This window comes from Prinia subflava, chromosome 2 (genome assembly GCF_021018805.1).
Source record: "Prinia subflava isolate CZ2003 ecotype Zambia chromosome 2, Cam_Psub_1.2, whole genome shotgun sequence".
Taxonomy (NCBI): Eukaryota; Metazoa; Chordata; class Aves; order Passeriformes; family Cisticolidae; genus Prinia; species Prinia subflava.
In genome coordinates this window covers 75112974-75135181 of record NC_086248.1, presented here as the reverse complement: position 1 = coordinate 75135181, position 22208 = coordinate 75112974, and the positions used below count along the sequence as shown (strand labels likewise).

General features: G+C 42.6%; 1 protein-coding gene across 2 annotated transcripts in view; it reads right to left on the bottom strand.

Moving 5' to 3' along the window:
• Positions 1-18849, bottom strand: part of PDE10A (phosphodiesterase 10A) — a 360121-nt gene extending 341272 nt beyond the window's left edge. The window contains exon 1 of one of the 2 annotated variants that reach the window (XM_063390617.1): positions 18348-18849. Coding sequence is in view for 1 of the 2 variants with exons in the window: in XM_063390616.1 (XP_063246686.1) it covers positions 17242-17332 (91 nt within the window). In the remaining variant the exon portion in view is untranslated. Of the gene's footprint in view, positions 1-17241; positions 17684-18347 lie in introns of those variants that run through there. The other variant, XM_063390616.1, reaches the window with a different exon arrangement.
• Positions 18850-22208: the final 3359 nt, after the last annotated feature.

Sequence of the window (22208 nt, the reverse complement as noted above, 5' to 3'; positions counted from 1 at the left end):
CAACATCAACATGAGAATATCTCTCGTGTACGCCTGTACACCACACTAGACAAGTTCTCTCTCACACACGTCCTTTGACACAAACACTCCTGCCTTTGCATGCTTGCACACAAACACTGCGCTCACACGTTAAGCTTCTCACACATCATCAATCCTCCAAGCTCTGGCGCTCTCTCACACAAACACAGACGTGCTTCATACCTTCTCCTGCATTAGAAAACCATGTGAACCATCTGTCACTATTTAATCTCCCAACCCAAGCTAAGCAAATACATCCCATCTCAACCCCAGACACCCCATTCAGCCTTTCTAGCAATACACTCTTCACAACTAGACCATTGTTTTTGCTTCTGCCTACCTAACATGAGTTTGTTTTCCACTCCATCTCTTCTCCTTTTGCTGCCATTTGCCCCACAGAAGGCTCTATTTTGCTGCTCTTTACAGCAGTCAAGCCTCTAGCAGGGTTGGATATTGCATAGTCAGGGCCAAGACACGTTTTGCAACCGGCAGCATACCACAAACTACCCACTGAAATCAGTGAGCACCACAGATTTCCCTTTTTTCATAACTTCATCCTTCACTGGTCTGTGAGTGGTGAGTGTTTAGGCACATGGACACAGGGAAAGAATCTTTTTAAAAAGAGACAGTAGTTATCAGCAGAAGAAAAGAAAGAAACCTACACTTCAAAATCTTCACTGACTATACCTTCATTTCATACGTGAAAAAGGAAGGAGCAATGGTATTGTTTGGGGAAAACCCCTCAAAATACAGTCTCAGGACAGAAGGGCCTAAAAGAAGCCAGAAAGCTTTGGTGTGTAAAAGACAGGCCTGACAAAACACAAGAGAAAAAAGAAAGACCGCCTTGTTTTTGGGATCCCAGAAATGCTGCTGAAAGCAGCACGCTGGTCTTGGAAGGAATTGCATCAAAAGCAAGGCTTAAGTACTTTCAACTTTTCAGGGAATGTAACAGTACCCCCCACAACCAGGGCAGAAGGTTGCTATTGCTCACAAAGGTGTCTTCCAATTGAATATCTCTTTAAACCACTTCTCCTTCTTTCCACAAATGAGAACACAAGTTCACATCTCTCTTTTGTACCAGAGAGACCCTCAGGACCTCTGAGGATGATACTGCCACACTGGAACTTATACCAGTCCTCAAGAATTGGAGCAAATTCCTTTCTGGAGACAGAGCCAAAACACAAACCTCAGCACCTCCAATACTGAAAAATCTCCAAATTGAGGATTAAACCACAGAGTTTCTGGTGCATGTAATGTGGACCAAGCCCACATCCACTCCTAAGAAAGGAACCAACACACAGTGGATGTTTTGTTGCTTTCTTCTAAAAATGATTAAGTTGGCATGCACTTTAAGAAAGGCTTAGAAAGATCCAGATTCCAGCTTTACCTAAATATTCACTTTATTAGGGGGAAGGTAGCAGGCGCAGTGTCTGCATATTTCTTGAAAAAGAAATTGTTGAGTGATTTCTGTTTGTACAGCACTTGGGGTAATGTCACCTACTAGGGCTGTGAATTACAGTAAAGACTTTAGGAAAGGAAGCACCTCCTTCTTTTGGGAAATTGAGCCATAGTTGAGCAATCTCTGCAGGCAAATAAATTGTTTTATTAACAAGTGAAAGAAAAGTATCCCTCTAGAGAAACTAACATTTAAAAGTCTACAAACCATACACTTTCAGCAAGACTAGTCAGTAAGCTTTAGATGTTACTGAGAAACAGGGCAAGCTTAGGCAAACAAAAACCCTCAAGTGTAAGACAGCTCTGCATATCAGCCTCTTCTGAAAGAGAATTCCCTAGAACTGCCTGTCTTCAGTTCATACAGCAAGTGGTACATGCAGTGCCATGAGCAGACTCCAGGATGGAGAAACCTGTCTGCTCCATGGCCAACTGACCTCAGTGAAATTAGTGTTTCAATTTTTTCCTTGGTGTCAAGCTGCTTTCACATTTCACACCACACACCTCTCACCTAATTGCAGCTAGTGTCTGAGCCCTAGGAGAAATTAAATTGAGGCAGAAAACTTGTGCAAGTAACAAGGATACTAAAAATTATTAGTGAAAAACACATATAAAGACTGTTAGCAGTAATTGAAAGAAAAGTGCCATGATATTCTACTTAGGTCCTCTTTATTCGGCTGTTGTAATAAACATTACTTTTGAATTGTGTGTAACCCTTAAAGGAAAAAGACCATTAATTACTCTAGGGAGATACCAGCAAATGTAAGATGGTCGGAGAGTGGCTAACCCCCAAATGCTGTCCTACTGCTTCACTCCTAGAAATTCCCCAAACCTTCTTGTGACAAATTGCATATGTTTCCAACAAAACAGTCCAGAATGGAACTATTTCAATGGAGCAGATTGCTATAGGTGGAGAGATTATTTATAAAGGTGGCTGAGAGATTGTGGTCTTTGACTAAATATAAATGTCAAGTGGTCCATGTAGTTAGCAAAAATCAAGAACAAACTTTACCTTTTACAAAATTACTAGTAACCTTGCTCTCAGTTTCTGGTGTTTTTTTGTTCAAACACCATGGAAGCTGGTTCTCCTACCTAGGACTTGGATGTTTGGTGAGCCTGCCAGGACAAACACCAGGTAACATTTCTCAGGTTGTCTTTGGTCTCTTCTTAGACTATAAGATAGAAAGATCTAAATAGCCTAAGTTGAAAAGTATCTGGTCTTCTCTTTTCCAGTGTTATCCTGCAATGAACCACTGATAGAACCTACTTCTTTGATCCCTACACACATGTGAAAATACAGAGGGAACAAAGTCAATACAGGCTCTTTTCTTAAAGCAGCCACTGCTTGGTGCTTTAACTGGTGCTTTAACTATACTCCAGTCTATCCCAGTGCTGGGAGATAGTTCCAGTAAACACAACATGAAGTGTGTCTCAAACGTCCATTTCATTTAAAACCAAACAATCCTGCCCTTCTCTGCCCAAAAAAAACACCACTCCCTTCACTTTCACCTCAAGGCAATCCAAAGGATTTTCCAAGGGGAAGGGTCTGTTTATATTAACTGTCTGTTGCTGAGACAAGAAGCAGGAGAAGCCAGTAACCCTGAAATAAAGCATCTGTTCAAGCTACCGTAAGATTAACGACTCACTTTGGAGGCAAAAGAAAATCTCCCAAGATAAGGAAAAAAAAAAGTCTGGAAAACTCCAAAGCCAGATTTTCAAACAGTAATTGACTCCCAGACTAATGTGCAGGTAGAACTATTAAAGCAGAGAACATGACTGCTTGCAACTCCTACTAAAGAAAGAAGCCCACTCACAAGAATCTGGATAGTTCACCTCCTGCAGTGAAAGAACACTCACAACATGTGTAATAGGTTTCAAATGTGAAATTTGCATGAGAAGACAACAGAAAACATCCAAATGCTATAATAGCTTATTAAAGAAAAACATAGGGGGTTATTACACACTCTATTCAAAAGGAAGTATTTATATCAGTAATTGTTGCTTGGAGTCTCATGCCAGATTCAAGTCAATCACTGTAAACATCAAGAATATTCACAGGAGGCCTCTGACCAGCTCAAGCAAAGTTGAGAACAATAAATGAATGCTCATCCCAAACTTCTTTTCCCGAGCAACACCATTTGTTGCTCTAGATCAGTTAAGCAGAGCCCAATTGTTCTGCCCAATGCAGTATTTCTAACAATTTTCCCTATGGAAGGATGTGGCTTAATTTCATGTACCATTTTCTGTACCATGTCAGCAAGGATGAGGTCAAAAGCAGAAATAGGATTCTATTCCTGTCTATGCTAAAATTCAAAATATTACACTGAATAATTTAGGTCTGGAAAAGTAAGTTAAATATCAACATAATATTTTAAATTACGAAATTTATGTCACTTGTGGTAGAAGTTATCACCTTAAAGGAGTAAAATAAAGTAGTAAAAAAAATCTACAGGTTCCAGGAGCTAAAAATATTTATTCTGGCAGATGGCAAAGGTATGGCCTGTAGTTAGTCAATATTAACTGTAGTTAGTCAATACCAATCCAATAGTCAAGTTGAGGAATTCTGGGGTTAGAATAAAAGGCAGGGACAAAAGCAGTTTTTCCACAGAGAGGCTTCAGATTTGACAAGCATAGAACATTTTTTAACTTATTATTACAAATAACTGAATCTATATCTCACTCCAGTCTTGTAACCATTTCCCCCATACTTTCAGTACAACTTTGAACTCACACTAAGTATCATCTGCTCCACCTGGATAATTCAGTTATTTTTTTAGACTTTGTGTTTCTCATCTTCTGCTACCTGATAAACTCCTAAGTGATTTCAAAATACACAAGTCCAAAAAAAAACAAACCAGTATAAGAAATAGAAAAATTCAGTCTACAGAATGAGATGGAGTTGACACCAAAACTCATCCCTCTTTCCTTCTTCCCTCCCTGATTCCTTACCAAGACCCAGACCTGACAAGATGTCCATGCTCTAGAAAGCAAGGTAGATTTAGAAAAAGCAGGAGTAAGAGGAGGGGTTTCTACCAGGTAGAAAAAGCAGAAGAAAGCAAAGTGAACAAGGTGAGCACAAGTACAATTACACGTAGGCAGTGCAAAGAGACATTTGGGGCTACCCAGCATCACCCTGATGTCTTTGAGCTCTCCGGTGATTAACAGACTGCAAGAGAGAATATCTGCTTTTTCCGAGTTCACTGAGCTGATGAAATAGCTGAAGACTTTTGTAAGTTCTGACCTCAGCTGAAGGGTTGGTCCTAATAATGATGGTAAGATCTATCATATCTGATCATAATTTAAATAAAAATAAGTGGAATCTTCTGAGACATAACAGCTGAGGAACAAAAAACTACTTACAAGAAAAACACACCAAACCGCAAAAACGCCAACAACAGAAACCACAAAAAAAAACCCCCATAAACCTAACCTGATATTAATAATGCGTAGACATATCATTACAAGTATTAAAACCAGGACTTTTGAAGTTTTACAAATGCCATGCTCCTGACAAGTTCCTTCTCTAGTAACCCCTGGTACCACACCTGTTCAGTTCAACAGCACTTGTAACAGCACCACCACGGCATCCCCTTTTATGCACTTACTTAATGTCTCTGATTTTCTAATCAAATGAGAAAGTTTAAGAGAACTAAAAGTTACTGAAAATCAGAGCTGTGTCAGCACTTTCCAGTGATGACCTAACATGATTTTCCCCCAGCTGATATCCAAAGTTAAGGAATTTATATAGTCCAGCCCAACTCATTCATTTCAAAATTAACTTTTGCTACCATGTAATAGTCCAGATACATCTGGAGGATGGAGGAAAATGGTTAAGGAAAATCATTAGCTTATATGTTACTGTAGCACTTATTCAAATTTTGCAAATTAAGTATGAACAACTGGAAAGGAGGAAAGCCCAGACAGTGTTCTGTAAGAGAATTTGGAAGATCATTTCAGGCATAAAAACTAAAAAAGTACTAATACAGCTTGGAAAAACAGAAATATGGTGGAGGAAGCTGTAAAACAGTCACAGCTGACTGGATTTTTTCCTGGATTTCTACTCTCAATAAATCTGCATAAAAATCATTAATTTTTTCTTTATTGCAAGGAAGGAAATTCAACTTGTGTTTCAAGAGCCATGCTAAAAACCCCTCCAAATTTTATTTAGCACCACAATCAGGAGCAAAGGTGTGTCTAAATACGCCCAGAAAGGCATTTTAAAGAGTTAATGACCTTCTTTTCTCATTTTGGAGGGTAGTACAAAAACCTGTCACAGCAAACTAAATACTAAGAACATTTGGTTACTCTTAAAAATTTTTAGTTTCAAACAGAAAGGTTGATCAAACAACAATTTATGTATATCTAACATAACTACTTTTAAACATACTGACTTTTGGTTTTAGTGAAAGGAGATAGGATATTAAACTCAGGGAAGAGTCACCTTCAAATGGTAACATAGTGCAAAGAACCTTCTTACCATACCAGAAAGAGCCATGAGCTATTTCACATTTTAATTTGTATAAACTATCTGGTGTCATTCAAGCTAAGTCATGACAAGTTTGCAAAAACCTGAAGTGCCTGTAGGTACTTGGAAACACAGCTCATTGCTTTGGAGTGGTATTTCCACAAAATACCATGTGAGACACTATGTGGTTTGCCATGACTACGAACACAGCACAAGGCAAGACAGTTTTCCTTGGATTTTTGGCTTGCAGGTATCCACGCAAAACACTCTGGCCAAATCCTACTTGAGGTTGTTTGACTTTTGGGTACTTTCCTCTCCATCCTGCCATCTGAACAATGACAATGCCACAGGAGCACAGATGCAGCTGAACTTTCACAGAGATGGGCATTTTTGAGGAAAAGGGAAATCGTATGAGAAAACCGTGAATAAAGGAGAAGATAAGAGAAAGCAGTCCAGGCTTCCTACCCTCTTTGCAGACCTACCAGAAAACACACTGCCCCATTTGTTGCTTCCCTTCTGTTGATCTTGTGTTTGGCATCACACAAGTTGATAGTACTTCTGTGAGTTAAATAAAAAAGCACTTTAGACAAAACTGGCTTGCAGAAAATAAGAGAAGAGATGAGTAAATAGGGGGAGGTAAAGAAAGATGAATACAATGACTTCAAACACTCAATAAAAAAAACGAAAAACCATAAAATGAGCAATTTTAAAAATACAGCCATGTATGTGTGTGCCAGATTTATTAGATTGCAGCCTCTGTGGAGTAGGGACCATGCAAGACAAGGTGCTCATTCAGAGCTCAAGTACAAGTTTGCCATCAGCTGAGGCTGCCTTTGGACATGACCTCATTGTAAAAACATTACCCTCAGTCACAGTGGTCCTTGAAAACGGCCTCCTGGCTAGTTGATTGTTATTACAGATTTCACAGTACCTATTAGGTATATTTGCATCTGTGTCTTTAAAATCATAAGTGCGAGAGAGAGATACCTGGAGAGTTGCGGGGGGAGAAATAAAAAAGCTCATCTGAACAGATGATCTTTACAGTCCTCCTCCTGCTGCTAGAAGCTTCCCACTCAGCTTCTGCTCCTATTTGTTCATCTTTCTCTGGCAAGAACTACTCTTAACTGTGCTAATTTTCTTTTTTGTGGGTTAATGTTGGGTAACGTGCTTGCAATTGCCCACAACTAATAGATTTCCAGCGATTGACTTTACTGCACTCCTGGCAGTAGGTAGGGCATATTTCTTGAACCAGGGTCATTTTAAGGGATTCCAGAAAGTACCTTCAGATATTTCATGCCTTCACTTAAGCAGCTACTTTCTTGGTTCCATGCAGGATTTTGAGCAGGAGGACAGAATCTTCAAAGGGAGGTCACTGTCCTCTAGAATATTAAGTTAGAACCATTTCAAGAGTTTGAACAAAGCATGAAGCATGACCCTTTTTTCATTTATTTATTTAAGGCTAAACTTGGCAGATATGAGAATATCCAACTGTAGTTAGACAGCCATGATCTCAGCCTCTGGCTGTGCAAAGACATCTTAAATCTGTAGGTTCTGTACAGATCGAGGGGATTTTTGCCAAGAAGTTTCCTGAATAAAACTAAATATTCCTTCATGTTAAGCTTTACAATTTTCTCTTCTTCCTATCCTAGCCTAATATAATCCCAAATTAAAAATATATAATGCTTTAGGATTAGCACTGCTTATACTGCAGTTTCCCAGCCAAAAATGATTGCTATAATTCTTAAACGTTTTTAAAAAGGTTAAGCATCACATATCTTCTGCCTTTAAAAACCAGTGAGGCACAGCCTTTTCCTAATTACTGTCCAGTTACCTGGGAGTGAGAAGGGAACAAGACATAATCCTGCCAAGGAAAATCTTGGGAACACCCAATGCCCAGGTTGCAGTCGCAGAATGAATGGTGTCTGTCAAAAGCATTCTGTGAGAATGGGCCAGTGGCATACCAGAGGAAGCCACTTATATCATTAGCTTCTGAGGCATAGATAAAAGATTATCTAGATGCTTTGGCCCTTCAAACCCCCCCAAAAGTGTTGTATACAGCACATATATACATATAGCTTCACTGGTATCTTCCCAGTGTTAATCTACCCCTTCCTTCAAATTAACAGCTTCACATCTTCATGAAAATCTTTTCTAAAGCTACATGTGCAACATCAACAGAGGTGTACACGTAGATTTCTTTGCAAATACTAGCTACCACCAGCCAGGACTGTGGCTTCATATTTCACAGAGCAAAGAGAAAATGATGATGAGCTTTTTAACTATCTCTGCAGACTAGGTCCAGTGAGTGTCCTTCCCCCAGATGTGGTAAAGGAAGATGTGTGGCTAGTTCACAGTTATCTTCCTGTGTAGTTGTGAATCTGCAGGGCTGTGCACTGACATTGTCAGTGTGCCAGCTATAGGCGCTTCTTCTGGTCAGGTCCTTGTGTCTCCTGTGCACCTTCAACTCCTTGCCTAAACCTCAGCATGTTGTTCTTGCATATGGCACTGAAATCCCAAGCACTTTCAAGTGTCAACGCAAGCACGTACAGTTTGAAACTAACAGGCTCTGTGAGTCAAAGGACAAGTAATACAATAATAGCCAACATTTAGACAGGCCCTTCTGCAGAAAAGTACCTGGATATTAAGAATGAATCTTTTTCAGGTACCATGAACAGAACCTAATGCAATCCACATGATCTGCCTCAAACCCCTACATGGGCCACAGCACCATCTCCTGGAATTCGAAATTTTATTGCAAGAAAATGCTGCAGTTCTTCAAGTACGGTGAAGAGAATCAAGCAAAACAAACAAAAAAATTCACCAATATCTTCAAACACTGTAGGCAAGGGGCTGGAGTTAACAAATGCAAAAATTGGCCCACACATTTCTCATGCTTCCAAAAAATTAATGAGGTTCTTAAGAAATCAAGGAAGATCAACGATGAAGAGAGAACTGTCTGCTGCTCAATCCACACAACTAAGGACACTCTTCATGTTCTGCAGGCATGTCAAGCTGTTAGTTATCACTTCCCAGACAAGCCACAATGCAACTCTGGGAACCTGGTTTTGGTTTGCCCTTGAAAGAGACTACAAGTATTCGTGCAGTCTTACACAGATGGCACAAAAGAGCTGAAAAGCAGTAGGAAGACCACTGATTCAATCGTTTCTATACAGCCTCTAGGTGTGAATGCTCCTAGTCCCATTTATGGCAAGGTCACACAAAGCTGAAGCCCACCTATAAGTCATTAGCTTTTTCCCTAAAGACAGCTGGAGAGCTGTCTCTGTTAAAACAGAGACCTACCATCTGAACTTACTAATTTGCAATCTTTCGTTCCAAAACATAACATTAGAAAGTGATTAACAACATACCGAGCAGATCTGCAAAGCCTGAATAATAATTATCGCATAAGCCTATCTTGGCTGTATCTATACTAAATGAAATGTAACAGAAAAAAAATGCAGGTGAATAAACAGCAAAAGTGAGAAATAAATCAGACTTGGCATGGGCAAAGCCTACAAAGCCAACCCGATTGCATACAGAACAGTCAGATTTGTTACTCTAACCTAACAGCTACAGAAGGCTCAAAACAAAGGCATAATCATGACTATGAAAAAAGAGCTATCTTTGTGAAGATAGTGTTTTTCTGATATTCAGCTGCTGCTCATGCAGTTTGCCTTCTTCAGATGTCTTGACGTCTTCACTCTATCATTTTTCAACCTTCATCGCTAAACTTAAGAAGGCCTTCCCTTGAAGGCTGCATGTCTCTTAGTGATTTCTGAGGATTGTTTTCTCTTTCATTTTTTGTAACTATTACTTCATAGTGCTATCATGTATGATTTCTCCACCTCTGATCCTACTGTACTGTTTTTAACTTGCCAGTATTTTATCTGGGCCCAACACAAACTGAAAAAGAATGTAAGAATCAATCCATTACCAGCTGCTCCTCAGCTCTAATACTCAAGTAAAACACAGTTTAGATGGCTTTAATACAGTTTGACACCTGAAATACAGCTGCTCATTCTACATGTCATCACACGTACTAGGAAAGGACTTCGGAGCACAAGCTGAATTGCCCAATGCATGGGCACGCCTTAAATGTCAACATTATTAGCCATCAGTGTGACTTAAGTGATAAACATACAAACCAACTGTATTCTAGCCCATCACAGACAGCATCTCTCTTCTCCTCCTCCAGCACAAAGCCACAACTGCTGCTCATTGAGTTGCCAAGCTTTATACATTATCATTAGTAACATGAAAAAAGGATTATGCTCAAATTGTACAGAAACTTTAGGGCCACAAGGTGAAAGCACTTCATGAGAGATTAGACATTAGAGATCATGACAAATGCTTCATTAGAGATTAGAGTCTCTATTCTCGTGTACTAACAACACAATGTCTTTAAAAAATAAATAAAAATGCATTTTCATGTCATTGCCTTTTGCATCTCTCCTACCTTCCCTCATAGAAGCACTGGACTCAGATGTGTTCAGAAACCATCCAAGGTGGTATCATCAGTATAACTCATCCTCCTGTCAACACGGAGTGATCAGGTGAATGGGGATGCTGTAACAGGGGGCAAGGACCCTCCCTCACACATTTCATGGTAAGGGCAGATGCACATTCCTTTGCTGACCAGGAACAGGGAAGCAGCTTCATTTATTTATTTATTTATTTGCAGAAGGAGGAAAATGGCTATGAAAAACCCAACAGAAACAATGCAATGCATTCCTAGTAAATCCAGGAGATTCATATGCATTTTCATTCTACCAGAAGTTAAAGGAAAGCTGCAAAGCTTTCACTTTTTTTGTTTCACTTCCTTTATAATCCTCTTGCCTTTATGCTGCCCTGCCTATTTAGCTTTTTCTTCAAGTGCGAGGAAGCATCCCAAATCAAGGATCTTCCTCCTCTGTCAGCTAGGGTTCTCCATTTCTCAAGTAGGACCTGACCATTCAGGGGAGCACCTGAGACCAGCTGAGGACCAGCCTCTCCAAAGACTAGCCCTAGTTCTCTCTGGAAGGCCACTCAGTCTCATTGTGCAGTCAGGAAGATGTCTTTGTTGAAGGTCATTTTCAGACCTGCTCTTTCCCCATTGCCTCTCTAAAGAGAGAGAGAGAGCAACCACCAGGTATGGGTTCAGCCAGCTGTACAACTTCATTCCATTTATAACAGCAGTTGCTATATTGAGTTAACACTTCCTAGTACACTGGACTATCACCACCTGCAGGCTGGGGCCAGCCAAGATGGACATCTTTCCCTCACACTGATGGAAATGAGGCTACAGCACTGTCATCATGAGAACTACTCTGCAACTTTATGGAGCCCAAAGCAGAGTCTTAAACAGTTATCCCAAAGCTTCAAGATAGGTTTGTCCTTGAAATGCTGGTTATTTGACCAAAACACCATTTTTAATAGCTACTCAGGAGACTTCTTAACTGGGTTTTTTTGCTGAAATTACGATTCCTGTCTCACTGGGTGTTTTTATAGCATTACCATTCATGCTACATGACCAGCATAGCTGAAATATCCAAGTGCCCACAAATAATTAAAAAGTCATCTCCACTTTTTAAATGTTTGGATAAATTTATTTATAGGGCAAGTTGGCAATTTCCCCAAAGTCATACCTTCCAACCAAAGCAACTATGTCAGGTACTTAAAATATCAGCCTTTTCCCCATGGCTCTGCCTCTCACGTCAGCTGGGATAGCTTTTTCCCCCTAGAATGCAGATAGCGACCTCAAGACTTGCTAGCAGCAGCTAAAGACCAAACTGTATTAGGCAGTACTGCACTGCTGAGCAGAAGAGGCCCCTCCTACATGGAAACACCAACTCAGCATAATGCTCAAGCATTGGCCTTTGTATTTTACTTCAAACAAGGCTCATAAACTTACACCAAGGCACACACTAGCACACCTCTCTAAAACAAGTGGGAAAAGAAACGCTCCTCAACAGTCTTTATGACACACTGGACAGGAAGGCATGTCAGCAGCCACGCCTGAGGAAGGTATTTTTTCCAGAGAGCACTTACAGCACTGTTCCAACAATAGCATATATACTTGCACCTGATCTCTCCTCCCAAACATTTTGGATTCTGCTTAGCTTTACATTTTCCCACCATTCTCAGTTCACATCTTAACATAAATTGTAGTAAGTTGATAAAACTGTCATCTTTTTCAGCATATTAAATCTGATCCTCTGAAAAAGTTAGACCCCATAGATTGTTCACAGCATCTGGAAGGCAGATCCTTGACTGTCTCAGAAGAAAGAGATTAAAAAAAAAACAACCACAGGAAATTATCGGTAACCATTGAGCTAATCAGCTTTGGAAAGCATGGGGTCGTTTTTCTTTTTTTTCCATTAAAAAAACCCTTAATAAGCTGTTGATGCAATTCTTTTGTCTTTTTTTTTTTCTGGTGGCACAAATTTCTTCCTGTGAATGGAGTCAAAAAGATCACTTTTTTCCATTTTATTACAGTATCTGCACAAAACCCAAGCTGTACAATAATTCCCTTCCCTTTCCCATGCCCTCACAAACACATAAGCCTCTGTCACTAAACACCTTAACTCTGATTAGCCAGATCTTCCAGAGTACGATCCAGAGAGGGCGTGTTTGTTTCAGGGATCAGAAGCTAGATGGAAAGAAAGGAATGGTCAGGGCACAGAGGATGGAGAAAAGTCAGTATGTGAGAAACTGAAGCCACAAATCACACATACAAGTGAAGAACTGCCAAGGGAAGAACTGCTTTGCTTCTCTACCTCCATCAGAGAAACATCAGTATCATTCACAGTGTTCAGAGTTCTAAGGAATCACAATATTCACTTGCTTAATAAAACAATAAATGGAATAAATACTCTAGTTAATTATATTGAGAAGACAGTATTTGGAAAACTGTAATTCAGAAGTTGGGTGGAACTCTGATTTTCATTACATTAATGCAATTCTTCAGTAATGGGACAGAACTTGGTTTGCTGTGCCTGATGCTCCCAAATTGCCATTTAATAATAATCAGAACTTAATAGCAAATTTCAAGACAAATGTGAATGCTAAGTAGTCACATAAAACAAGTGTTAGTCAAAGAAAATAGTTCAGTATAAACTGTTCCCCCTAGTAATTACTAGGGAAGTATCCCTTGCATAGAAGTGACCCTCAAGACAGCTTTGATTAATAACTAAGACCATCAAAACCTTGAAAACATTTCCTTATGCACATGATTGACTTCTATGTAAATGGTCAGTACCATTGAAATAAAAAAAACATAATCACATCTTAAAAGTTACTGTGGGCAAACAGGAGTTCAACTTTGTCTCTGGAAGAGTTTCACAACAATTCTCTCTTTAGAGACCAGTTTTGTAAAGCACAGAAAACTCTCAACTATAACTCGTATTTGTGACAATGGAGACCATTTGAACAACTGGAGCACAGCAGAAGTGGAAGAAATGCATTTATTTATCTTCATACAAAATGCAAATTGAGAAAGAGCAGCCAATGAGAATTTAAAGATTACTCCTTCCTTGAATCCATCATGCTCAAAAATCTCTGCAAGGAAATTTCCAGAATACTGTATTGCACTCTATCCAGAAACCACTAGAAAATTATGAGCAGCATTACTGTATAATTTAGGCACAAGATCATATTACACTTGGTCCTGAGAATTGTCCATATTTTATTTGTTTGTTTTCAAACCAACACCCTCCATTTTCACATCTTCTACACTAACTTTCAACACATTCATAGAATGAAGTAATTCACAGAAAGAGGACCCTTCAGGTTTTCTTGTGCTACAATTTTGAGCAAAAGGCTTATTGCAAGAAGGGAAGTCCTCTGCTTCAAAATCAGCTGAAATATATCTTTGTCATTTGGCTGGCACTGAAGCCTGAAAGATCTGGTCAAAAGTCAGGAGTCATCTGCTGAAATACAGCTGTCTACATCCATGCTAGATGTTTGGACTACTTTTATATTCAATTGGCAGAAACAGCACTTCTCAGATCTGATTCTGCTGACTAAATGAAGACTTCTACTTCAGGAAGAGATGAATTGATCCCTAGAAATGTTCTGCTTCCTGACTATGGAGGGAGTGCAGAGAGCTGAGTTTCAACAGACAAATCCCACCTTCTCCATGCTGGGTATCACATTGAACAACTTGGTTTCTCTGCTAGGACCTCATCAGCTTTGCTAGAATTTCTGCCACTTTATTTGGTACAAATAAACCTGTGTAGTTACCGTAAGCTTCATGCACAATCAAGGTAAAGAAAGGAGCACATCTCAGAAGCAATTCAGCTCAAGTATGAACCTGAATTCTCCCCCAAAAGATGCCACTGTGTCTTCAGAGATTATGGGAATGAGCCTTATGAGCCTACCCCTTAATAAGGTGAAGCAGTAAAGTGCCTTGAATTAGACAGGTTCAGGCTGTTGCTGCTAAGAAAGTGGGAGATACAGAGCTGCCTCATCCCTTATCTCCCCTCCACACCAGTGAGGCTGAAACGTACAGCATCAGACCCCAAATTAAAAAGCACGGTTACAGTATGGATTACAGAGCCCTTCAGAAAACACTTTGGAGGAGAATAAAAACAAAGCTGCACCAAGGAAGTTTGAAAAATCTTTATTGTGGCCTACATAGTGTCTATCCACCCACAGCTTCACCAAGTGAGGATAAACAAGAGCTGAATGAAACTCTGCAAGCGCACACTTCAGTTGGCCAAATATCCAGCACAGTCTGGAGCTACTTAGTCCGCACCCTCTTAACATTTAAAAACAGAAGTGCAGACCTCAAAAGGGTGTGAGACTCCTCTGTTAGCAGCACCTGCTCTCAGCTGACCAGGTAACATAGAAGAATAAGATGGCAGACCTGGATCCAGGCTCTCACTCATTCACACTCCTGTCAATAAAAGAAGTCACCTCGTTAGCTGAGGACAGCCGGGCTTCCGCATTCAGCTTCTGCAGGAATACAGGATTTGGCAGCCTCCAGAAATCTGAGCTCTCTGTTTTTCTTCCCTTGGTTTACTAATGCCCATTTCGCCTTCCCTGCCTCCCTGCTCCCAATGCACACACATTTTAACGCTAAACCCCAGGTGTTACATGGTTTCTCCATACTTCCAGGCAAACACTACACACCTGCCCTCCAAACTTAGCAAGTATGCCTTCTCCACAGAGGTAGTAAACCTGCTGTAAGAGGAAAATGCTCCATAGTAAGATGCTTAAGCTTAATAGAAAAAAAATCTTCCCATCTCATGCCTTAAGAAAGTCTCACACCCACCATCTTACACAAAAATACATTCCCTTCAAGACTGATACATTACACACTCTTAATGGTTTCTACAGTTACATAGGCACAGACAATGTAATTAACAAGCAACATTCCTTCTTATAAAATAGGAGGAAAAAACAAACAGAATAGAAGTTCACAAAAATATATTTCAGCTCAGAAATAAAACTACTTTTTTTTTGCTTTATTTCATTATTTACTATGAGAGAAAAGACAAGACCCTGGATTATCTAGGTGCAAAACACAAATTTTCAACCTGATTTACAAAATACATTGTGTTCCCTTATGAAGAAAATGATACCTTATTTACTCCCTTTAAATACACATCAATACTTTATCAAGTATTTTTTCACTTTCCATTTCATTTGCTTTGTACATAATGAAATCAAGAAAAAAACCAATCCTGTCTTAAAGTTATGTTTTCTGTTTCTTGTTACATAACCAGAAGTGTTACAGAAAATATTACTGTGGAGTTTAAAAAAAAAAAAGGCACTTAAAAAAATTCTAACCAGGCAAGCATCACTGCATTACAATAACATATAAGGTGCTTCTACACCCACTACTGGCACACATTTAAATTAAAATTACATGTAATCTATACCAAACTTTCTGAATGCTGAATCTCTGCTGAATGCCCTTTCTGTATTTAACCTCCTCTATTGCTGACAAAGATGTAAGATTTTCCAGGTTAGTAACAGCAAAATTCCACATTGCAAAAACATGGAATGCTGTCATGCATATAAAGTCATTGACAGGGTCTGAAAATATCCCCCCCATGTCAAGATTAGTATTAAGCAGAGAAATGGCAAGACAATATGAACATGTTGTTTTCGTGTGGGAGAGCCAAGCAATTAAAAACTAACAGGCACATAAACCCTAAACCATATCTTTTGAGAGAAATGGTGAATTTCAGTGCTCCTTTCTAATAAAACCAGAAGAATACACCAACCACTGTGCTGAAAATATTTCCTTGCAAAAGCAGACACATCCATGGTGGTAAGGGAATTTCATGATGTGGGTGATTTGCGACATTAGGATCTTTCACATCATTTACAAAAAGGGCCACAGACTCCATGTTGGAAAACACACTCATGCCATCCGTCTCTGCTCGATGTACACCTGCCCAGGCAAAAACACCAAGTTTCTGCATTGGAGCATGCACACAGACACACTCACACCGTCATCCGAACCCACCACTCCCCCACCATCTCCCACCAGAGCCACTGGCAACAGCCTAAACACTGCTCTGACTCCAACCGGTATTTTCCTCTCCTCTCTGCATTACAGCCACCAGCCCAAAGCCCTGTAGCTCAGCTTGGTTCATCTGGGCCCACTTTGTTAGAATAAACACAAAGGAAGGGAACCCACTGGGCTGGCTGAACAACAAGAAATTCACCAGCAGAACTCCCTCACACTTGTGTGCACAGCTGATTTTACACCACGCGGCTGCTACGTTCATATCATTTTGTCAAAAAGTACGGAACAGCTTTCACCACAAATACTTGGAGCTTGAAAATTACAGCAAAACCAACTTCAGCTGGGTGCAAAGTGCGCTACAAGAGTGGCATTGAAGCCCCAAGGTGACGCAACTGAAATCACACCAGGGATAGGGGCTTGCTGCAGGAAACGGGACCCACGCAGAGCCACAGCGCATATATCAGGTGCCTATAGCTCATTCGCTGCCCCGGCCAGGAGCGCACAGCAAACAGCTTCACACGAGCTACAAATCAATGAGGCACCGTGGCTGTGCCCATGCCAGTGACGAACTGCAGTGGGGAAGGGAGCCTGGACTGCTTGGCAGACCTGCCATCCCCCTCGGCCACCCTCCCGCAGCCCCTTCGCTCACCCCTTCCCCTTCCCCCCTCACAAGTTCAGTGTGGCCGCGGTGGGAGCAGCCCCGCAGCTGTGCCCGGCAAGGGGAGCAGCCCGGCCTAAGCGCCCCGGCCAGCCCAGTGTGGGTGGGCTGCAGGAGGCCGGCCAGGCCGGCACGTCCCTGCGGTGGGCTGCCGGCCGCCCGGCCACCTGCAGGCCTCCGCCGCCCTACCTTGCTCCTCGCCGGCCCCAAAGCAGGCTCTGGGGTCCTCGGGGGGGAGCGGGGCTCCGCCGCCCTCCAGGGCTTTGCGTTTCTTCGACATCTGGTCGGTGTTTGGGAGTTGAGTTTCTCCTCTCTCTCTCCGGGGAGATGAGTGTATGTAGAGAGAGAGGGAGAGTGTGAGGGAGAGAGACACAGGGAGGGAGAGAGAGAGATTGAAAGAAATCGCTGCTTAAAGAGAGGGGAAGAGACTTTGGAGTGGCTGGAGAGCAAGTAGGAGGCAGGGACTAAGTGGAGAAATCCTACAAATCACAATCCCATCAATGCAGCCCCACGTCTAGAGGGGCTGTTGAGGTCTCCCCCTTCCTTGCTCATTCATCTGGGTGTGTGAGTGAAAATTAAAGATAGAGGTAATAGACCTCTGTTGCTTTTCCAAATGTTAGCAGGTGGTGCTTTTTTTCCTTTCTATGGGGGGTAGGACGTGGTGGGGGGGGGGAGGAAGGAGGCAGCTGACTGATATTATTTTCCTCTGCTGGGATTCCTTCTGGTTAAAAAAAAAGGGGGGGGGAGGTAAAAGCTGAATGGATGGGGGGGGGGGGGGAGTTGGAAGGGGGTTGGTGGTGTGTAGACAGCGGGGGGAACGAGAGGATTAAAAAGAAAACCAGGAGCAGAAGAGGAGGGATGAGAAGCGCCTGCAGGTGCAGGGAGGCAAAATTCCCTGCAGGGGTCATGTGCTCTGGGAGCCGGAGATCCTCGGCTCCCCCGAGGCTGCCGGCGGGCAGGGGCGGCTCGGCGGGGGCTGCGGCCACCCCGCCCGGCACCTGCGGGAGCGGCGCGGAGCGCAGGGGCTGCGGGGCGCCGCAGCCGCCTGGCAGCAGGCACGGCGAACTCGCACCTTGCAAACTCCGCCGCGGAGCCAGTACCCCCGCAGTCGGTCTTGCTCGCTCCCTCTGTAACCCTTTCGGCTCTGGGAACAAAGATGTGCCCCTCCCTGGGGAGTCCCGTCCCCTGCCGCCCCCGACCTGCCCCCTTTACAGGCGGATTTCAAAGCTTGCTAGAGAGGGTGTTTGTAAGGGGGGGGGGGGGGGGGGAGAGAGGGGGGCGAGGACACAACTTACCCTCCAAACTATGCACAAGCTCGTCTCTGCTTTCCCCTTCAGATCAACTTTAAAGAGCAGATTCTCAGTCACTCCGGGAGGCAAACAGGCAGGGGAGGAGAGGGGAAATTGTTTAGGAATAGCTGCTGCCAAGTGGGTGAAGTTCAGGGCACAATCCTGGCTCTTCCACGCTCCAGCAGCCCAGCGTCTTCCCGGGGTCTGGAGAACAGGGTGTTCAACAAGTCTTCCTTGTTACCCGAAATTGATTGATGATGGCTTTCCCGCCGGGCTGTATTTAACAAAACGATGCAGAGAGCTACTCTGACGAGCAGGAAATTTTAGAGGAGCTTGCAGTATAGCTGCGGCTTTAATTTATCTGTCTCTCCATACATACATATTTACACACATACACATGCACACCTGTGTATGTGTGTATGTCTATATAAATAAAAAGATATAACTATCAGTACAACGTTGGGTCCACAGGATCTTAGAAAAGCTTGCCTGTCGGCTGCGTGGAAGTTAAAGAGTTTTTCTTAAGCAAAAGGGGCTGATGCTTGGACACATCTCACGTCCAACAGGAGGCAATGACGTCTGTAGCTTCATTGCTATAACAGCACCAAGGCTGCAATTGCCATTCACTGAAATGATAAGGGGCGCTCAGACGTAAGCAGTCTGGACCTCTAGCAAGAGGCTGAAGCGAAGATGATTTTTTCCCCTCCCAAAACAAATAATAATGCTAAAAAACACCTAAGGAAAGAGACGGGGAAAACAGGGAAAGGAATCTAGGTCTTGCAGTCACACGCTTCTGCAACATGATCCTCTAGCACCAAAAAACATTTCTTTTTTGCAGATGACTAGACTTTGCGAAATTTCAATATATTATGATTACTCGGGCGGGGGGAGGGGAGGATATTTTTTTTTCTTAATTATTTCTGTCTCTCTTCAAGCAGGCATTGATGAAAGCCGGGTGAAAGTGCCCTCCCCCCCATCTTTCCAAATATATTTCGGCTGGGGTACATGCTGAAGTATTTATGGTGTATGGCTAGGTCTTCTTAAGTAGCAATTTCTTGCCGTACAGGGTGCAAGGCTTTTTTTTTTTTTTTTTTCCCCCTTTACTTAGCACTGGAAGGCACTTAGAAAGAAATGAGACTCAGAGAAGCCGAAGCCAAGCAGGGGCTCCTCCTGGCGCGGGGTCACACTCTCGCAGCGCCGCGGCTCGGACGCGTGTGGGGAGCGCTGCCGAGCCGCGGCGGGGGCGGCGGGCGGGCGGCGCTGCGGGGCGCGGGGGCGGCCGCACCTCGGGGCTGCCAATCCCCGCGGGGGCGGCGGCGCTTCCCCCGCCGCCAGCCGTGCCCTGCCAATGGCAGCGCGGGTGCCGCAGGGGCTCCCCGGAGGCGGCGGGCACCGGCACCGCGCCCGCCCCGCCGCCGGGGAGGCAGCGCCGCGCCCGCCTGCGCCGGCCCACGCGTGTCCGCGCTGCGCCGCAGCCGGGCGGGGACAGCGCCGGGCAGCCCTGCCCCGCGCCCGAGAAGGGCCTGGGGGTGACACGGGCGGCGGCGGGGAGGGTCCCGGGGGATCGCGGTGCAGCCGGGTGCCTTCGTTCCCGGACCGAGCCGTAGCGGGGCTGCGGCGCCGCGTGGCCGAGGCGCGCATCCCCACCCAGCTGGTGCGGCCGGCGTCGTTTAGTGAGAAGATCCCTGAGTCTGCACCCTGCATCCCCAACCCCACGCTTGGTGTCCAGATTTTTCCTTCTGCGTCCTGTCAGGCCCGGGGGCAGGGCTTGTATGGCCTCCAGATAATGCCAAGCAGTAAGTGGCTACTTGCCCAAAATCATTGAGCCATTCTTTGCTGGAAAAATTGTAGATACTGGTGATGTAAGTGGTATTGCTGCAAGCCCAAAACAGGTTCACAAGCTGCTGATAGCACCCACAAGGTAGTGGGTTCTTTCTCTTTCCAAAGATTATTTTGGTAAGAAGCAAAAGGCAACAAACAGGAGTGCCAAGAAGGGAGAGGAAGCATAAAGACTCTTGCTAGCATGGATGTTAAATTTGGTATCTGTGGTGGCCCTTGAGATATCTGCTATGATAATCTCCCACACAAAGCTGTGGCAAGATTGGCTGCGTAGTAAAGAAGATTTTCAAATCATTAGCAGGAGATGCTTACTTTCTTACATAGTCTGGTTTAGCAAGGTGTTAATTTGTGGTGAATGATTTGTGGAGGTTTTGGTGACCTAGTAGCACATAATTTCAGCAAGATACTCTAAAAAAATTTACAGAGACCAAAACTGTATGTATTTGTCAAGCTTTAGGGGAAATACTATGCTATCTTCTATTTAATTTCATCTGAAGTACTACGTTGCTAAATGGATTTTTTTCCACCCATTCAACACACAGAATTCACAATGTATCTATCACAAAATAAAACATTGTATTATTCTGCATTTGTGTTTAGGAAGTTCCCATCAAGACCTGCCTTTACACAGGAGTTTCCACTAAATCGTTTGCCCTGATGACAGATCATGTTTTCACTATGGTATCATGGAAGTCAGGGATGGAAATACAGAATAGATCATCTCCTGGGGGGAGGATATGGGGTGAACAAGATAAATCCACAAACAATAATCTCTGAGGTTGTATCCAGCCAAACTAAGTCTAACTAATCCCTTTGGGCTTTTATTCCATCCTCTCTATTAGATGTTGCCAAAGGAAAGCTTTCCATTCAGTCACTTCGAGCACTTTTCTAATAAATTTCTTCACATTACATACAAGATGAGAACCTTCTCAAGGAATTGCCTTTTCCATAGTTAAAAAACTTTGACATAGAGAATCATTACGGTTGGAGGAGATCTCCAAGATCAAGTCCAGCCTTTGACTAAATACCACCATGCTTACTAAAACCATGTCACAAAGTGCCGTATGTACAGCAGGAAAGAAGGAGGAAGAAATAAAGGGAAGGCAGTACCAGTTTCCATGTTCTATACCAAGGCTGCTTTGTACACTCATAGTCTAGAAGAGATTATGCACTTCAAATCATTTTGGGATAGTCTTAGAGGGAAACAGGACAAGAGGAGAAGATAGCATATTGCTGGTTGACTGGCTAAGGCCCAGAGTAGAAAAGCAAAGACTTCTGGCGTGGGGATAGTACCACTTTGAAATAATTTAGCAATGTTCGGGGTTTCTTGGTGTATCACTAACACTTACTTGCTTTTTTGCCTTTTTCTTTTTTCTTTTTTCTTTTTTCTTTTTTCTTTTTTTTTCTTTTTTCTTTTTTCTTTTTTCTTTTTTCTTTTTTCTTTTTTCTTTTTTCTTTTTTCTTTTTTCTTTTTTCTTTTTTCTTTTTTCTTTTTTCTTTTTTCTTTTTTCTTTTTTCTTTTTTCTTTTTGTAACAATAGAAGAATTCTAGTAGTAATCATTCCCACCTCCATAGGAATGCTGCTTTCCTTCCCTTCCTGGCACTGTGGTTAGCTATCACACCAGTAGGCCTCAAGGAAAAATGCCTAATAATGTACATGAGAGCTCTGGTCCTAGTTCATTTTTTATGCCCTGAGAAACAACTAATTTCTATGCTATTACTCAATCATTTCTATGCTATCCACTTTCAGTGACTGCAGTAACTTCATTTGGATAGAATTACATGAACTGTTTCTTGTGGTGGGTTTATATCACCAAACTGAAGTAAGCAGCATTCAGTATATAAAGCCCAAAATCTTTTCACTGGAAGAGAAGAAGGTCCTGATTTAAAACCTTTGAAGGCAAGTAGGAATCTTTACATCACATTTGGCCATCCCTCCCTTTGAGTTTTCAGAATTCATCCACGGCGCCTGAAGTCACACAGATGTACGCAGAGATAGACTGGAGGTGTTTTCAGATTTATTTAGAC